This window comes from Pleurodeles waltl, chromosome 5 (genome assembly GCF_031143425.1).
Source record: "Pleurodeles waltl isolate 20211129_DDA chromosome 5, aPleWal1.hap1.20221129, whole genome shotgun sequence".
Taxonomy (NCBI): domain Eukaryota; kingdom Metazoa; phylum Chordata; class Amphibia; order Caudata; family Salamandridae; genus Pleurodeles; species Pleurodeles waltl.
In genome coordinates, this window is record NC_090444.1 from 1,168,539,048 (window position 1) to 1,168,556,252 (window position 17,205).

Here is a 17,205-nt window from a genome sequence, read left to right on the forward strand (position 1 = left end):
CCGAGTCGCATTGCTCCCAGGCTAAAGGCATGCCGCATCCTCCCACTTCCCCCACACTTTGATGTATTTCTTTGGGCACCCCCTGGCCACTTACACCAGCCTCTCACGCTGTGCGCACCAATCCACTCCACGTCCTCCATTTATTCAATGCCGCCGCCCCTCCGGCCTACCAATCTACCATTATATCTCTCTTGACCACCAAACATGCCATTCCCAAGAAAATCTTGTCTGCTCTCCTTAGACCCGACTCACCCATGACCCCCAATAAAAGCGGTAATGGGGCCACCTCGATATCCTCCCACATGGCCTTAGAGACCTCTCCTATGCCCGCCCTCCAGTAAATCTTTATAACTGGGCATGCCCAAACCATATGGAAGAAGTCAGCATCTGGACCGGAGCATCTGGGACAGTCAGCTGTGGTTCGGAGGGCCGCTTTATGTAATCTGATAGGAGTGAGGTATGCCATGTGCAGATATAGGGTCTAAAGTAACCGGAATCGCGTAGCCATTGTTAGGGTCGGAGGGGCCATCAATGCCTCCACCCAGTCCTCCTCCTCCATCGGTCCCACTCAATCCTCCCATTTCCGGCAGAGCCCCTCAAGGGGACAGGTAGTGTTGGCCACCAAGGAACGGTATATATGGGAGACTCCGCCCTTGCCTAAATTTCCCATCAACACTTTCGCCTCTATAGGATTGCATTCGGGAATGCCATCTCCCGCTCGTATGTGCACTGACAAAGCGTGGCGAAGCTGAAGGTATTTATGGAATTGTGTCTTATTTAGCGAGAAGAGTCCCTGGAGCTCCTCGAAGGACTGCACATGCGATCCCCCCCATACATCCCCCAGCGTGGAGATTCCTATGTTGTCCCACCTCTGGAATCCCTCCAGACCCGCGACATCCGCAAGTAGTTTTCCGTGCCAGAGCAGGGTCTGCTGGGTGAGGCGGCCCCACCATCCCGACACCTTCTGGGCACCCCATTATGACCATTTTTGTCACATCTGGGACATTCCTAGGGATCGGGCCACCATACATGGCATCGAGTAGCTCAGTGACTGAAGCTCCAATCGGTATGCAGGGTCAGTCCAACCACCTCCTACCAAGTCATTGATTACGAGCAGATGCATTGCAAGGTAGTAATAGTGAATGTTGGACATTCCCAACCCTCCATCATAGATGTCCCGTTGGCAGGTGGAAAGGGCCAGTCTAGGACGGGTGCCGCTCCAGAGAAACTGACGCGCCATTGAGTCCATTTCCTTGAACCATGTCTTAAAGATTGGGTATGGAAAATTTGGTAATAAGTAAAGGAGCCTGGGAAGAACCATCATTTTATAGAGAGCTATTCTCCTTAGCAGATTAAGGGGTAGGGACCGCCAGCGCTGTAAATCGTCCTTGATTCTTCTAGTAAGTGATGTGACATTAAGTTCCCATGCTAGTTCTGGAATAAGTGCAATGAACACTCCCAGGTATTTAAAACTGTTCCTACGGATGGGGATGTTGTGTTGCTACTCAATACTAAGTCACAAAAGAGAGTACGGGGTTTTCGAAAATATAAATGGACTGGAAGTGTGCTAATTGCGTCACCATGCCAGTCCTAAATCTCAACTAGAGATACAAAGCGGGGTGGTTCACGGTCTGTAGAGGGGGATTTCCTTTACGGACTAGGTGGTCTCACACACTATATAGTGTCATGCTTCATCATATGACCACCTAGCCCCACCCAGGTAGGGCAATACCACCTGGGCGGACTCAACCTCGCTGTTAAAGGAACAGGAGGGAGTGCGTAAATTTAGTTAGATTTCTGGAAAAATAGGGATCCAGCTATGCTATGGGAATAAAAACACCTACTCAGATACCAGGGTAAGTTTTAATAGAAGGTTCTGTGTGTTGTGGTGTGGTTAAAAGGAATGGGAGACCAGTGTGAGAACAATGACTCACAAGGTCACCTATCTAGCCGACATGTTTCTGCCCTTGTGATTGGGCATTCATCAGGGCGTTGGATCCCTGTTGCGGATGCTAATAGCGCGCTGCAGTTAAATTCGTAATAGGAAAAAACGTGGGAAGGGAAGGAAGGGCCTACCTTAGCCAAGGGAATACCTGGGGAGAACCCTAACAAAAAAGGCTACTAGCCTCTGGTATCCTGGAGAGGGAGCGTCCCCTTATAGTCAGACTTGCATCAAAGGTGGGCGCTCGCTGTGCGCCTATACCGACCTCTCTGTCAGGACCGCTTGGGTGAACTACTCAATACAGTCCTCGGAGGGGTGCAGAGGGACCAGCAGGGATTTGTGGGGGTTTAGCGTAAGGCCAGAGACCTCTGAAAAGAGGTCCAGGATCTGTAAGATATGCGGACCGCTTTTGGCCGGGTTAGCGATATAGAGGAGAACGTCATCTGCATAGAGCGCCACGCGGTCCTCCGGTCCCACGGGCCACGACCATCCCTCAATCAGGGGCCTCATGCAGCAACTTCGCCAAAGGCTCAATTACGAGTGCAAAGAGCAGCGGGGACAGTGGGCATCCCTGGCGTGTACCTCAGCTAATAGGGAATGGGTCAGAGACCACTCCGTTTACCTGCACCCTAGCGATCTGATTAGAGTAGAGTAGCCTCATGAGGCCTCGGAATTTGGGCCCGAGTCCATAGCCCTGCAACACGCGGTCGAGGTAAGACCAGTCAACTGTATCAAAGGCTTTTTCAAAATCAAGTAAGAGCAGAGCCAGGGGGGATCGAGTCAGGGCTCCACGATGCGCCAGGGCCAGGTGCAGGCGTCTAATACAATGTCTAGTACTCCGGGAGGACATGAAACCACTTTGGTCAGGGTGTACCAATGACGGGAGTGCTTTTTTCAGCCTGGCGGCAAGAATCGAAGACAACACCTTAATCTTGGTGTTCAGGAGGGAGATGGGCCTGTATGCAGAGCAGTGTTGTGATGGAGGTTGAGTCTTAGGGATTACCACAATTGTGGCTTCGATCGACCCCAGAGGGGAAGCGGCCACTTCTTTCTGCCTCTTTGTACATGTCCAGTAGATGGGGGCCTAGAATATCGCCACATCTACCGTAGAGTTCTGCTGGGAACCCATCTGGGCCCGGAGTCTTACCCGAAGATAAGTTAGCCACCACCTCGGTGATTTCTACCAGGCTGATAGCCTCATCTAGGTGTTCTCTTACCACCTGGGAAATTTTAGGAAGGGTAATTTCGTTTAAGAGGGGGGAGTCCCTCTCTACCTGCGGCTGGGGGCGCTCCGCATATAGCCGTGCGTAATAACTCTGTGCGATTCCGCTGGGTGTTTTGGAAAGGGATCCCATTTCGTCTACTATCTCCGGGATAACCGTGTCAGCCAAAGGTCGTGTGGCCAGCCAGTGTAAGAGTTTCCAATTTTATCTCCTGTACCATACACTTGGGCAGCCGACGCCCTCCAAATGTGTTTTGCAGATTCCAACACCAGGTGTTTAATCTCTTCTTGCACCCCAATAAGCTGCCTCAGACAAGAAGCCGAAGCAGAGTTTGAGTGCGAGCGCTCAAGACGCAGAGCCCTGGCCTCTAGCTCTGACACTCGGAAATTGCGGGCACGCTCACGTATACGAAGGAGATGTTTGGTGTGCCTCCTGAGGGTAGCCTTACATGCCGCCCAAACTACACCCGGGGACCGGACCGAACCCACGTTCTGTTCAAAGTACTGTGTAAGGTGGTTTCTGACCGCTAGTGTGTAGTCGCCATCCTGCAGGTACAAAGCATTCAGGTGCCACGTTGGACGCCGGGAAGGATCTGTACCGCCTATTCGGATTTGAACTGGTGCGTGGTCAGAGACCCTGTGGGGTAAGATGTTAGCCCCAGTGACATTGACAACATCTAGCGCTGGCATGAACACAAGGTCAATTCGGGAGTGCGTCCCATGAGCTGCTGAGGTGTCAGCATACTGTCGCATCCTAGGATGCCAAGATCTCCAAACCTCGCACAGGCCAAGACTCTCCGCCCAGCCACTCAGGGTCGAGGCCCGACCAGACCTGGTGATAGTAATGTCTCCGGATACATTCAGTCTGGGATCCAGGATGGCATTAAAGTCTCCTCCTATTAGTGTAGATGCCTGAGGGAGCCCAGCCACCACCTGGCGGAGTGTGAGTAGAAAGGTGTCAAACCTGGTCGGTGGGGCATATGCACATACGAGGCTGAGTGGAAGACCATGGAGCGACCCAGACACCGCAACGTATCTACCCTGCGTGTCGGACTGAGAGGCTGTGAACACCATGGGCAATGAGCGGTGAAGAAGAATGGCCACACCCCTGGAGCCCCTGGAGAAACCCGAGTGGTAAACTTTATCGTTACCCCCCCCTCGCAAGCATGGGGCATTTAGGGCATGATTACGACCGCCAGGGCCGTGGTCCGCGGGAGCACCGCCAACAGGCTGGCGGTGCTCCTTTGGGCATTCTGACCGCGGCGGTACAGCCGCGGCCAGAAACGGAAAGTCGGCGGTGTACCGCCGGCTTTCCGCTGCCCAGGGGAATCCTCCATGGCGGCGCAGCTTGCTGCGCCGCCATGGGGATTCCGACCCCCATACCGACATCCTGTTCCTGGCGGTTTCGGCCGCCAGGAACAGGATGGCGGTATGGGGTGTTGTGGGGCCCCCGTAAGAGGGCCCCACTTAGAATTTCAGTGTCTGCTTAGCAGACACTGAAATTTGCGATGGGTGCTACTGCACCCGTCGCACCCCTTCCACTCCGCCGGCTCCATTCGGAGCCGGCTTCCTCGTGGAAGGGCGTTTCCCGCTGGGCTGGCGGGTGGCCTTTTGGCGGTCGCCCGCCAGCCCAGCGGGAAACCCAGAATGACCGCCGCGGTCTTTTGACCGCGGTACGGTCTTTTGACCGCGGTACGGTCTTCTGGCGGTTCCCGCTTGGCGGGCGGCGAGTCTCACCTCTTGATCTTATCTAAGAGGCCATTCACGTTCCATGAAAGGACCTGTGTCAGTGCGGCCCACGAGTGAGGGGAGCAGAAGCATAGATGTTGAGTATCCGTCAATGGGCACCAGGACGACCGTCTTGTACAATAAAATAAAATTCCAAAACAAGAAAGGAAACTTACAAACACAATACCTCTTAACTTAATAATGAACTTTTCGCCACCCCAACCACCCCCAGCCCCATACTTCTACCCCGGAAGCATCTGTCGCCCAACTACACAACAAAAACAATACAGCCAGCTAAACTGTCGTTGGAGTGGAGTGGTGGATCATCTACAATCAATGGACAGAAGTCAAAACCATGAAAAGTAAAGAGTTTTGGCAGTGGACGGGCCACTCGGCTGCCAACAGGGCCCTGTTCCGTCAGCTCTGGGCAGATCCATCAAGATCTATCGGCCATAGATGAGGTCATGTTTCTTGCGTCAGCCAAGCAACGGGGATTGGCTCAGGTGGTCATTGTCGGTCAACCCTCCAGGGACCCCCCCCAACCCCTGATTCGGAGCCTCGACCCTCAACTTCTCCTTTAGGGTCTCCGGGGCCCCTCAGTGCCCCACGTCTTGAACGGGTACGCCTTCGGCCCCTCTGTTGTCCCATACGAGCGGGCAGTCCACTCCCGGGGGAGCCACCAGCCGGCCCAGTGGGACCCTTCCGTGGCCCGACACCCTCTTCAGTCGGCCAGTCCCACGCCTCCTCCAGGGATTCAAAAAAGTAGGTCTTTCCGGTCATAAGGACTTTTAAACGCGCTGGGAAAAGGAGCATGTAGGAAAGTTGCATGGCCCTGAGTTTTTGTTTAACGTGTTCATATGACGGACGCCGGGTCTGGACCTCACGGGTGTAGTCCAGGAATATTAGGATTTTGTTGTTCTCCCAGTGGAGGTCAACCGAGCTCCTGGCCTCCCTAAGGATGCTGTCCTGGTCTTTAAAGTTTAGAAAACGAGCAATCATCGGTCTCTTGGGACCACCCGGCGGAGGGGTCGTGGGGCCAGAGCCCTGTGGGCGCCCTCAATTGCGAACCAGGACGAGAGGGATTGGTCCAGCATCCAGGACCTAATCCAACGCTCTAAAAATTCGGAGGCCTTATTCTCCTCTGCTCCCTCTGGGAATCCTACAAAGCGAAGGTTGTTGCGCCTAGAGCGGTTTTCGGCATCTTCGGCACGATGATGAAGTTCACCAGTTCGGGTTTGCAACTAAGCCACCTTGGTTCTGAGGTTGGCCAATTCGTCCTCAGCCTGTGAGACACGGCCCTCTACTTCAGAGATCCGGCCCACCGCATTCCTGAAATCTTGTTTGAATAGGCCCATATCCTCTCTTACCTCTCCTATCTTAGTCTCCACGGCTACTTGTGATGATTGGATCGCCTGAAGGATGGCGTTCACCCCATCTGTCGCTGGGCCTCCAGAGATCACGTCCCCATCACTCCGAGAGGCAGCCGGTGTGTTGAACTGGTCGATCTTCTGCTGGGAGGGCAGCGGTTGCCTGTTTGCTCTATCCTTCTCCATGTTTATTCCAGGGTGGGATGCAGCCTCCCCGCGCCCCGTAGAATTCAGGACTGGTTTCCAATCCCAGTGCTATCTCTTGTGTCTCCAGGTCTTAAAAGGACACTTCTTGGGGGTGGGGGGGGGGGGGGAGGCAGGGGAGTCCAGCCCAGACGATCCAGGGGAGGCAATCAGTTCAGGTGGCTGCACAGCAGGCCGTCGCTGGCAAGCCCACCTTCCAACAAGCAGACCCCACCAGGGGCGGAGCAGCATCCACCCGGCCGCATCCGGCCAGCATCTAGGTGTTCCAGGTTGGCAGCAGCAGCAAAGGGGCCCCACACATCCTGAACTGAGCACCAAAGACCTTTCAGATGTAGCCTGTCACAGGGCACCAGGGAGTCCAGCACTCCTCTCGCGGGCTCCACCACTGCTGCAGCCTGCCCTGCCGGCCCCCGCTCCAGCACGACCTCCCAGCCGAGCGCATCCAGGATCCAGGCCAAATCAGCCCCAGGAACCCCTGTCCTCACTCGCTAGACCCAGGGCCAATCTACCAGTTGGAGGCTGCGGCCCCCACAACCAGACCGCCGCCCCTTATGCTCCCGGCCGCTCAAGGGGAGGCTCGTATTCCTTCTGAGAGCTGCGCCCCACGACCAGGCCATTCGTTTGACTCTGCTCCGGGTGTGAGGCCAGGCAGAGTGTTGCAGTACTTCAGGCCGCTCCTGTCCCAGAGGCAGCCACCTCCTCACGCACGGCCCGAGGCCAGATCTCGGGCCCGAGGCTGCCCCTTCCTTGATTAGGCCGCAGGACGGTCGGCCCTCCAGGGTGAGGGGAGGAGACGACCCACGGCCGCGTGGGGCTCCCTCTCACCTGCCGCCTCCACCGCTCCTCAGCGGCCGCCTGGAGGTCTGCGCGTCGGGACTCGGCGCCGGCTCCTCCCGGGGTCAGCACTATCTCCTGCTATCGGCGCGCTCAATCGGGGGATCAGCGCCGCACCCTGAAACACAGCCGGGATCTACGCTCCTCGCCGCCATCTTGGCCACAGGGACAAACAATTTCACGGGGCTCCCGTGTCGCCGCTCCCCGCTCCGCAGCTCGCCTCAGTCTAAAGCGATCAGGGAGCCTGTCGGGAGCGCGCGGTAAGTACCCCAGGGTAGGAAGATAACGGTTTCTTCTGGCGGATGACGGAGGGGTCCAGAGCACTCTCAGAGTGCGACCGCCATCTTGACGCCCGAAGCCACGCCCCCCTCGGATCTGTAATTTTAAATGAAACCTAGAAATCTAGGACCTGGGCAGATATGACTAAGAGTGCACAAATGTAATTTTTATACTCATTGTTACTTCCAATTAAGTTTTATTAATAGTCTCTTGATGTAAATTTCGATATAACGGAACCAAGCATATACTAAGACAACACTACCGCATTCAGCTGATTCCTATATACCCAGTCTGTCAATAAAAACAGCAACATTCTTTTTGGTTATTGCTTCAACAGATTTTGAACACAGAGGGCAACATTTTATTATCACTACTATTATCTAACATTGTTGGAAAATGGTCCTCTCTAAAGGGTCACCCCAAGCTTTTTGCCTTCCTCCTCCTCTTTTGCTGACCTCATTTTTTTTGGTTTTAGAACTCTGGACACTTTACCACTGCTAAAGTGCATGTGCTCTATCCCTAAAAACATTATAACATCAGCTCATTCACAATTGGCATATTTAATTTACTTGTAATTCTCTATTAAAGTGCACTACATGTCCCCAGGGCCTGTGAATGAAATGCTACTAGTGGGCCTGCAGCACTGATTGTGCCACCCACATAAGTAGCCCCTTAACCATGTCTCAGGCCTGCCATTGCAAGGCCTGTGTGTGCAGTTACACTGCCAATTCGATTTGGCTTTTAAAACTACTTGCCAAGCCTTAAACTACCCTCTTTCTACAAATAAGTCACCCCTAAGGTAGGCCCTAGGTAACCAGTAGGCAGGGTGCTATGTAAGTAAAAGGCAGGACATGTACTTATATGTTTTACATGTCCTAATAGTGGAAAACTCACAAATTCGTTTTCCACTACTGTGAGGCATGCTTCTCTCATAGGCCAGCATTCAAACTGCTCTTATATACGTTTAAGTGATAAATTCTGATCTGGAAGGAGTAGCTCTGTCATGTTTAGTATGGCCAAAATTGTAATAGAAAATCCTGCTTACTGGTGAAGCTGGATTTAATATTACTATTTTAGAAATACCACATATAGAACGTGGGCATTTCTCTGCACTTACTGCCATCTGTGCTTTAAAGCCTGTCTCCAATCAACGTCTGGTCTGTGCTGGTTGACAGCTCCCCTTGTGCATCCCACCCAGATAGCCCATAAACACAGGACACTCAGTCACATCTGCATTCATCTGCATACTGAATGGGTCTTCCTGGGCAGGAAGGGTGGAGGGGTGCTCTCTTACATTTCAAAGGCCAGTGGCCTGCCCTCACACCAATGACTGATAACCCTCCACAGGGCTCTCCGCAGACAGGGCTGTGCTGAAAGGGGAACTTGGGCACTTCAAAACCACTCTTTGAAGTTTCCTCCACTTCAAAGGCACTTTTGGGTATATATATATTGGGTCCCTGACCCCACCAAATCAGACACTTCTCGATCTACAACTGGACTCTGTTAGAGGGTCTGCCCAAAGGACTCATCTGGACTGCTTTCCTGAGAACTGCTGCTCTGCTTGTTGACCCTGCTGCCTGATGGCCTCTGACTCTGCTGGAAGGACTTTGCCTTCAACCCAAGTGCTCTCCAAGGGCTTGGATTGAGCTTGCCTCCTGTTCTCAAGTCTCAGGGCCACAAAGACTTCATCCTAGAGAATAAAATCCCTGTGTGTCCTAAAATCAATCCACACCTGCAGAAATCGATGCAGCGCCTGCCTCGTGGTGGAAAAATTGCTGCAGCGCCTACCAGATCGATGCAGTGCCTGCTCCTTCTACCAGCGTGTCAAGGATTTTCAACACATCGTCATTGGGTGTCAAAATATCGCCATATTGCAGTGAGGAACCAAGGCTGTGCTCCTGGAAATCAACGCATCACTATGCAGCGTGGAAAGAAATAACGCATCGTCAGTGCTATGCCAGAAAATCCAAAAAATTTTCAACGCATCTCCTCCTCTATGGCCCCCATATGTCGTTATTTTTGATGCATCACAGGTACTGTGTGTTACAAGGGTATAACCACTGATTCTTAAGGATTGAGACGCACTTAAACCTTTAAAAAGTGGTAGCTCGACTTGTGCATATTGGATTTTTTTGCCGTTTTGATCTTACTTTATTCAGATAAATATCTGTTTTTCTAAACTGTTGTGTGTTGGAGGCTGGCCTTTCTTGTAATGGGTACCAGAGGTACTTACACCTTGTGCTAGGTCCAGTTATCCCTTATTAGTGTAGAAGAGGTGTTTCTAGCAGCTTAGGCTGATAGAAGGTAGCTATGGCAAAGCAGCTTAGGCTGAACGTGAGACATGTAAAGATCCTACTATACCACTGGTGTCATATACACACTATCATAAGAAAACGCAATACACATAAGTACTAAAAATAAAGGTACTTTATTTTTATGACAATATGCCAAAAGTATCTCAGTGAGTACCCTCAGTATGAGGATAAGATATATACACAAGATATATGTACACAAACCAAAATTATGCAGATAATAGCAAAAGGAAGTAATGCAAGCAGTGTAGAGTTACAACAGATTGGAATAGGAGCACATAGGCATAGGGGCAACACAAACCATACACTCCAAAAGTGGAATGCGAACCACAAATGGACCCCAAACCTATGTGAGCTTGTAGAGTGTCGCTGGGACTGTAAGGAAACAGTGAGGGTTAGAAAAATAGCCCACCCCAAGACCCTGAAAGGTAGGTGTAAAGTGCACCTACAACCCCTAGAGAGCACAGAAGTTGTGATAGGGGGTTTCTGCAGGAAGAACAAACACCAGCAATGCAACAACAGTGGATTTCCGGACATGAGTACCTGTAAGACAAGGGGACCAAGTCCAATAGTCGCAACAGTGTCGAGAGTGGGCAGGCACCCAGGAAATGCCAGCTGAGGATGCAAGGAAACTGCCCTCTGATGGAAGAAGCTTGGAGTTCTGCAAGAAAGAAGAGGACTAGGGACTTCTCCCGCGATGAAGCTTGCAGAGGTGTTCCCACACAGAAAGACCGCAAACAAGCCTTGCTAGCTGCAAGGGTCGCAGCACAGGTTTTTGGGTGCTGCTGTGGCCCAGGAAGGACCAGGATGTCGCCACTTGGAGGAGGAGACAGAGGGGGCGCCCAGCAACTCAGGGAGCCCTCACAGAAGCAGGCAACACCCGCAGAAGTACCTGAACAGGCACTTAGAAGAAAAGTGAACCGGAGTCCACCCGAAGTCACAAAACGGAGTCCCACAACGCCGGAGGACAACTCAGAAGGTTGTGCACTGCAGGTTAGAGTGTCGGGGGCCCAGGCTTGGCTGTGCACTAAGGAAATCCTGGAAGAGTGCACAGGAGCCGGAGCAGCTGCATATCACTTGGTACCCAGCAATGCAGTCTAGCGTGGGGAGGCAAGGACTTACCGCCACCAAACTTGGACTGAAGAGTCACTGGACTGTGGGCTTCACTTGGACAGAGTTGCTGAGTTCCAGGGACCACGCTCGTCAGGCTGAGAGGGGACCCAGAGGACCGGTGATGCAGTCTTTTGTTGTCTGCGGTTGCAGGGGGAAGATTCCGTCGACCCACTGGAGATTTCTTCAGAGCTCCTGGTGCAAAGAGGAGGCAGGCTACCCCCAGAGCATGCACCACCTGGAAACAGTCGAGAAAGCCAGCAGATGAAGCGATACAAGGTTGCTAGTAGTCATCTTGCTACTTTGTTGCGGTTTTGCAGGCGTCCTGAGCAGTCAGCGGTCGATCCTTTGGCAGAAGGTGAAGAGGGAGATACAGAGGAACTCTGGTGAGCTCTTGCATTTGTTATCTGAATAATTCCCCAAAGCAGAGACCCTAAATAGCCAGAAAAGGAGGTTTGGCTACCTAGGAAGGAGGATTGGCTACCAAGAGAGGTAAGAGCCTATCAGAAGGAGCCTCTGACGTCACCTGCTGGCACTGGCCACTCAGAGCAGTCCAGTGTGCCACAGACACCTCTGTTTCCAAGATGGCAGAGGTCTGGGACACACTGGAGGAGCTCTGGGCACCTCCCCTGGGAGGTGCAGGTCAGGGGAGTGGTCACTCCCCTTTCCTTTGTCCAGTTTCGCGCCAGAGCAGGGCTGGGGGGTCCCTAAACCGGTGTAGACTGGCTTATGCAGAGATGGGCACCATCTGTGCCCATCAAAGCATTTCCAGAGGCTGGGGGAGGCTCCTCCTCCCTAGCCCTTACACCTATTTTCAAAGGGAGAGGGTGTTACACCCTCTCTCAGAGGAAGTCTTTTGTTCTGCCTTCCTGGGCCAGGGCTGCCTGGACCCCAGGAGGGCAGAAACCTGTCTGAGGGGTTGGCAACAGCAGCAGCTGCAGTGGAGACCCCGGAAAGGCAGTTTGGCAGTACCCGGGTTCTGTGTTACAGTAGAGACCCGGGGGATCATGGAATTGTCACCCCAATGCCATCGGGTTCTGTGTTAGAGACCCGGGGGATCATGGAATTGTCACCCCAATGCCAGAATGGCATTGGGGTGAAAATTCCATGATCTCAAACATGTTACATGGCCATGTTCAGAGTTACCATGGTGATGCTGTACATAGGTAGTGACCTATGTACAGTGCACACGTGTAATGGTGTCCCCGCACTCACAAAGTCCAGGGAATTTGCCCTGAACGATGTGGGGGCACCTTGGCTAGTGCCAGAGTGCCCACACACTAAGTAACTTTGCACCCAACCTTCACTAAGTGAAGGTTAGACATATAGGTGACTTATAAGTTACTTAAGTGCAGTGGTAAATGGCTGTGAAATAACGTGGACGTTATTTCACTCAGGCTGCACTGGCAGGCCTGTGTCAGAATTGTCAGAGCTCCCTATGGGTGGCAAACAAAATGCTGCAGCCCATAGGGATCTCCTGGAACCCCAATACCCTGGGTACCTCAGTACCAAATACTAAGGAATTATATGGTTGTACCAGTATGCCAATGTGAATTGGTAAATTTAGTCACTAGCCTGTTAGTGACAAATTTGGAAAGCAGAGAGAGCATAACCACTGAGGTTCTGGTTAGCAGAGCCTCAGTGAGACATTTAGGCATCACACAGGGAACACATACAGGGCACATACCTATGAGCACTGGGGCCCTGTCTGGCAGGGTCCCAGTGACACATAGACTAAAACAACATATATACAGTGATATATGGGGGTAACATGCCAGGCAAGATAGTACTTTCCTACAGTGTGGAGTACTTTTCACTGTGTTACTCTATGAGTTATTGCACACATACTTTACACATTGACTTCTAAGTTTAGTCTGCCTGTTCTGTGCCAAGCTACCACAGTGTGAGCACAGAATAATTTGAATTGTGTTGTGACTTACCCTGACGAGGACTGTGGTTCCTACTTGGACAGGGTCCATACCTCTGCCACTAGAGACCTACATTTCTAACAAATGTGCATTAAAAATAATAATAATTGTATTACTACGATGTGGGAATGCAATTATCACACCTCAGCAACACGTTACCAAACGCAAACACTATACTACAAAATAAAATACCTACTTTTCTGCAAAAGATGTTCAAAAATAAATATATATATATATATTTTTCAGCTATTTTTTCTCTGCAGTATTCTATACCATCACTGAAAACGACCTGCTAACAGTAACAGACATTTACTAGTATGTTTATGCTAGAAAAACATGAGCATCTGGGACGCTAGTTTGAGAGGAGACCTCTAGGTCTCGCCAAGTTTAGGGCATTTAGACCGGACAAATCACTGTATGTAATAAACGGTTTCTTGGGAATAATGCTGTATCTCTTAACAGTCCAATTTCACATTAACATCAGCTCAATATGAGTTTCTGCCTGTGCTGTGGCATACATTTCCTAAGTTATGGAAATCAAGATGGCACGAACTTGTACTGAAAGTCTCATCCCAGTCTTTTAGGCTAAGCCTGTCAAAAAGGAGTGTTATAAAAGACCGGCCCTGACCGTGGATTTACTTACTTTTGTAATCCGTCTTGCCAAAGTAACAGTCAGAGGGGCTTTCTGAAAGACGTAAAACAAAGGCCTCTAGCAAATCTGCCAATACTGCAAAAAAATAAAAATAAAACAGGAACATGTTATCTAACACAGGACAAAATATTGCACAGGCACTATTTTCACTCTTTAACAAAGCAAACTCAAATTAAATAGTTAATAAAGAAAACAATTTAATCTTATCCATGGTCATTCTTTGTAGGGAGAACTCAGGAGTAAATGTGGCCATTTTATCGTAATCATTTTTCAAAATGTAAATAACTTTAATAATTGAGATTATCTGAATGAGAACGATGACATTAATTCTCTGCCGTATATCTGGGTGGTATGCCCAGTGGTTGTGTAGAATGAGTAAAGGAATGTACTGTTTAAATCGAAAGATAAATACATTACTGTATACCACGTAATCAGTTACTATGATTTTAAAGAGTATTTTTCACCTAAGTATGTTGTACCATGCAAAGAACAAGGTGGCAGGACAGGAGCATTACAAGCACGGTACTCTGATGTAACTCAAAACACCCGTATAATGTGTCTGTTGATAGTAGGTTAAATGTATAAATCGAAATGAAAACGCGTTCTGTCCCGAAACTGTCAACTTTTGCATCATCTTGCAGTTTTTATAAAACACAGTCATAAACGCTTAATGTAATATTAGCTTTTGAGATAAAGTTATTGTATCTCCTAAATAGCTGCAGAACTAAGTTGGAGAATTCTGAATCGTAGTTTCTCTGCTCATGTCTGAGTCCAGTTGGTCTGCTAGCTCTTAATTATAAGCCCTTCACCCTTCCCAGTCGATAAAAAGAACAACACTGTACTGGGTAGCAGTGATATTCTGTTATTTGCAGCACTGCCAATGTCTTCATTTTGAGTCTGCCCCCCAGCATTATGCCGCGCACAATAAGAGCCATGACAAGTTTGAACTTACAGCTACCACTGACGGCATCAGGCCTGGTCTTCATGGCTTTGCAAAACTGTCTTCTGCATGTGTCCAACCATTCCGCCTGCTTATCAAGATTTTTGGAGGCTGACAGAAACTTTGCAAGATCAGAATCTAAAAACAAATGATGAAACGTTTTAATTTTGGCAGAAAAAAATAGCCAAAAGGCACGTCACTACTGTTTATCTCTTCTCTCACTTTAAAATAAAACATTAACGGTGGTTACTGTTCGGAGACTGCGGAGAAAACATGACACCAAGAAGATCCGCGGGCCACTTGCTCTGCATAATCACATTGTGCAACTGCATTTATCACCTGCCTCTTCAGATTCAGGGAGCCAACAAAAAGTGATTTCATCTTAAAGTACTACAAATACAGAGAGGAAAGCGTGATAACCACAGAGAACCTACCATTTAATGGACGATTCCATAATTAGGCAGACATTTGCAAACTTTTTTAATTATGGGCGTTGATAATATTTATTCGGGTCTCCTTTCTTTCCATTTCTAGTCTTGAAAACAATATTACCATTTGTTATTTCAATGATATAATGAAAATGATATACTTCTATAGATAGCAAGAATAAAAAATCTATATGACGTTCCCACCACATTTATCTCATCTGAGCTGTATAATGTTGTCACATATAACATAACAAGAGATACAACTGTGAAGGATATAATGCTTGCAAAAGTCGCAGCCAATGGCAATGGTTTAGGCGCATTCCCTATTTTTATGTCCAGTGTGCCATTTCAGACGGGAGCTAACACATGGAAAGAAGTTTGGCCCTGTGACCATACGAACAGTCCGGCCTAAACTACCAAGCCTGTCCCAACTGAACAGGAACACGACCACAAGTAAACCCAGGCACAAGACTAGGCGGGTCATTACAACCCTGGCGGACGGTGTTAAAGCGGCGGTAAGACCGCCAACAGGCTGGCGGTCTTTTTTTTTGTATTATGACCACTGCTTCCCCGTTCCGCCCACCAGGGTGGAAACGACCGCTGGGCTGGAGACCGGCGGCCGTGACAATACCACCGCCGGTATTGTGACCCGGGTTACCGCCGTGGATTTCCAGCGGTAGGAACCGCCATGAAATCCATGGCGGTAAGGACTATCAGTGCCAGGAAATTCCTTCCCTGGCACTGATAGGGGTCTCCCCCACCCCCACCCGACTCCATTCCCTACACCCCCCACCACCCCTGCCGCCCCCAAAGGTGGCAGGGCCCCCCACCCCGACCCCCACCATAACATTACTCACACACACCCGACACGCATGCAGGCACCACCAACACACATACACGCACACACACCGACATACATGCCAACATCCACACACACAGTCAGACACGCACACCCACATTCAAACATACACGCACACATCCATACAGACAGACAAGCACACATTTCCGAAACACGCAACACCCCCGCAAGCATACACGCACTCACCCCCCCACATACACAGACGCACACCCCCATGCACCCACACAACACACAACACCTCCCCACCCCCCTCCCCTAACGGACGATCGACTTACCTGTTCCGTCGATCCTCCGGGAGGGGACGGGAGCCATGGGGGCAGCTCCGCCAACACCACAACGCCAACAGAACACCGCCGCGCAGAATCACAGGACGTGATTAGCTCGGCAGTGTTCTGTTGGCGTGGCGGTGGAGGTGGAGCAACCTCCACTTCCCCGCCGCCCGCAAGTATTGCTTTTTCGCGGCTCTCCGTCGGAAAAACGACGGAGGGCAGCCAACGGTCATAATACGCCGAGCGGCAAACTGCCACTACTGGCGGTCTTCCGTACGGCGGTCTTCTTAAAAGACCGCCGAGGTTGTAATGACCACCTAGGTCTGATTAACACAAGTCCGGCCTCTGCAATGTAATGGTGGGCAACAAAGGATGGATTGGACTGGGTCCCTTAGTAATTACCATGCCTGAAGTTAATTCCCTTTACTCATTGTGTCATAGGAATAAAGTTGCACCTCAAGGTGGAAGCCCAACAAGGCCAAAACTGGTCTCTGGCTGCTTGTGTTCCCGTCCAGAGATGACTTGACCTGGCAATTATTGTTGGAGTGTTCCTACCGGACGATTCGCTTATGAATCTATGAAAGATGACAGAACTGGAGTATGCAGTTAAACAAAAAGTAACATCTCTTCTTGGGCATTAAATCCTTCATAGATTCACATGCTTAAATTATGACTAGAAAAGCAGCGCTGACTAAGTATGTTATACTGATACTGGAAGGGGGATGAGCGTTCCCTTAATGAAATCGGTTCTGCAGCATTCCCTGTTCCACCTTATAGTTCACTACGGACTCGATATAGAGGCAGCATTGCTTTGTGAGAGAAGGATGTCCGTGCCGCTGCTTCAGAAATGCCCGTCAGGGGCACGCCAGTGAAAAGCGGCGTTATCTTGGCCGTACCTCTGATGGTGTGGGCTGTGATTCTGTTCTTCAGAAGAGGGCAAGCTCTGGCGTTAGAGAGGGAAATGTAGGCTGTGGTTCAATATGTTTCCTGTTCTGAAAGAGGTTACCTTTGCTGGGCTTGCTACAGGGTACAAAAATGTGGCCAGACTGCCACATACTTCTTTGTTCGGTTTAAGCAAAGCTCGATATCAAAGGAATAGAAAACCCTCTCCTTTCCGACCCAGAGGACGGC

At 50.4% G+C, this 17,205-nt stretch overlaps 1 protein-coding gene across 3 annotated transcripts in view; it reads right to left on the minus strand.

Annotated features, from left to right (window-relative positions):
* The window catches only part of TBC1D32 (TBC1 domain family member 32), an 804,546-nt gene that overhangs the window by 265,340 nt on the left and 522,001 nt on the right, over positions 1-17,205 (minus strand). For all 3 annotated transcript variants that reach the window (XM_069235394.1, XM_069235395.1, XM_069235396.1), the window contains 2 exons: positions 14,531-14,656; positions 13,570-13,653 (listed from right to left, as the gene is read on the minus strand). In XM_069235394.1, the coding sequence (XP_069091495.1) occupies positions 13,570-13,653; positions 14,531-14,656 (210 nt within the window). The remainder of the gene's footprint in view (positions 1-13,569; positions 13,654-14,530; positions 14,657-17,205) is intronic.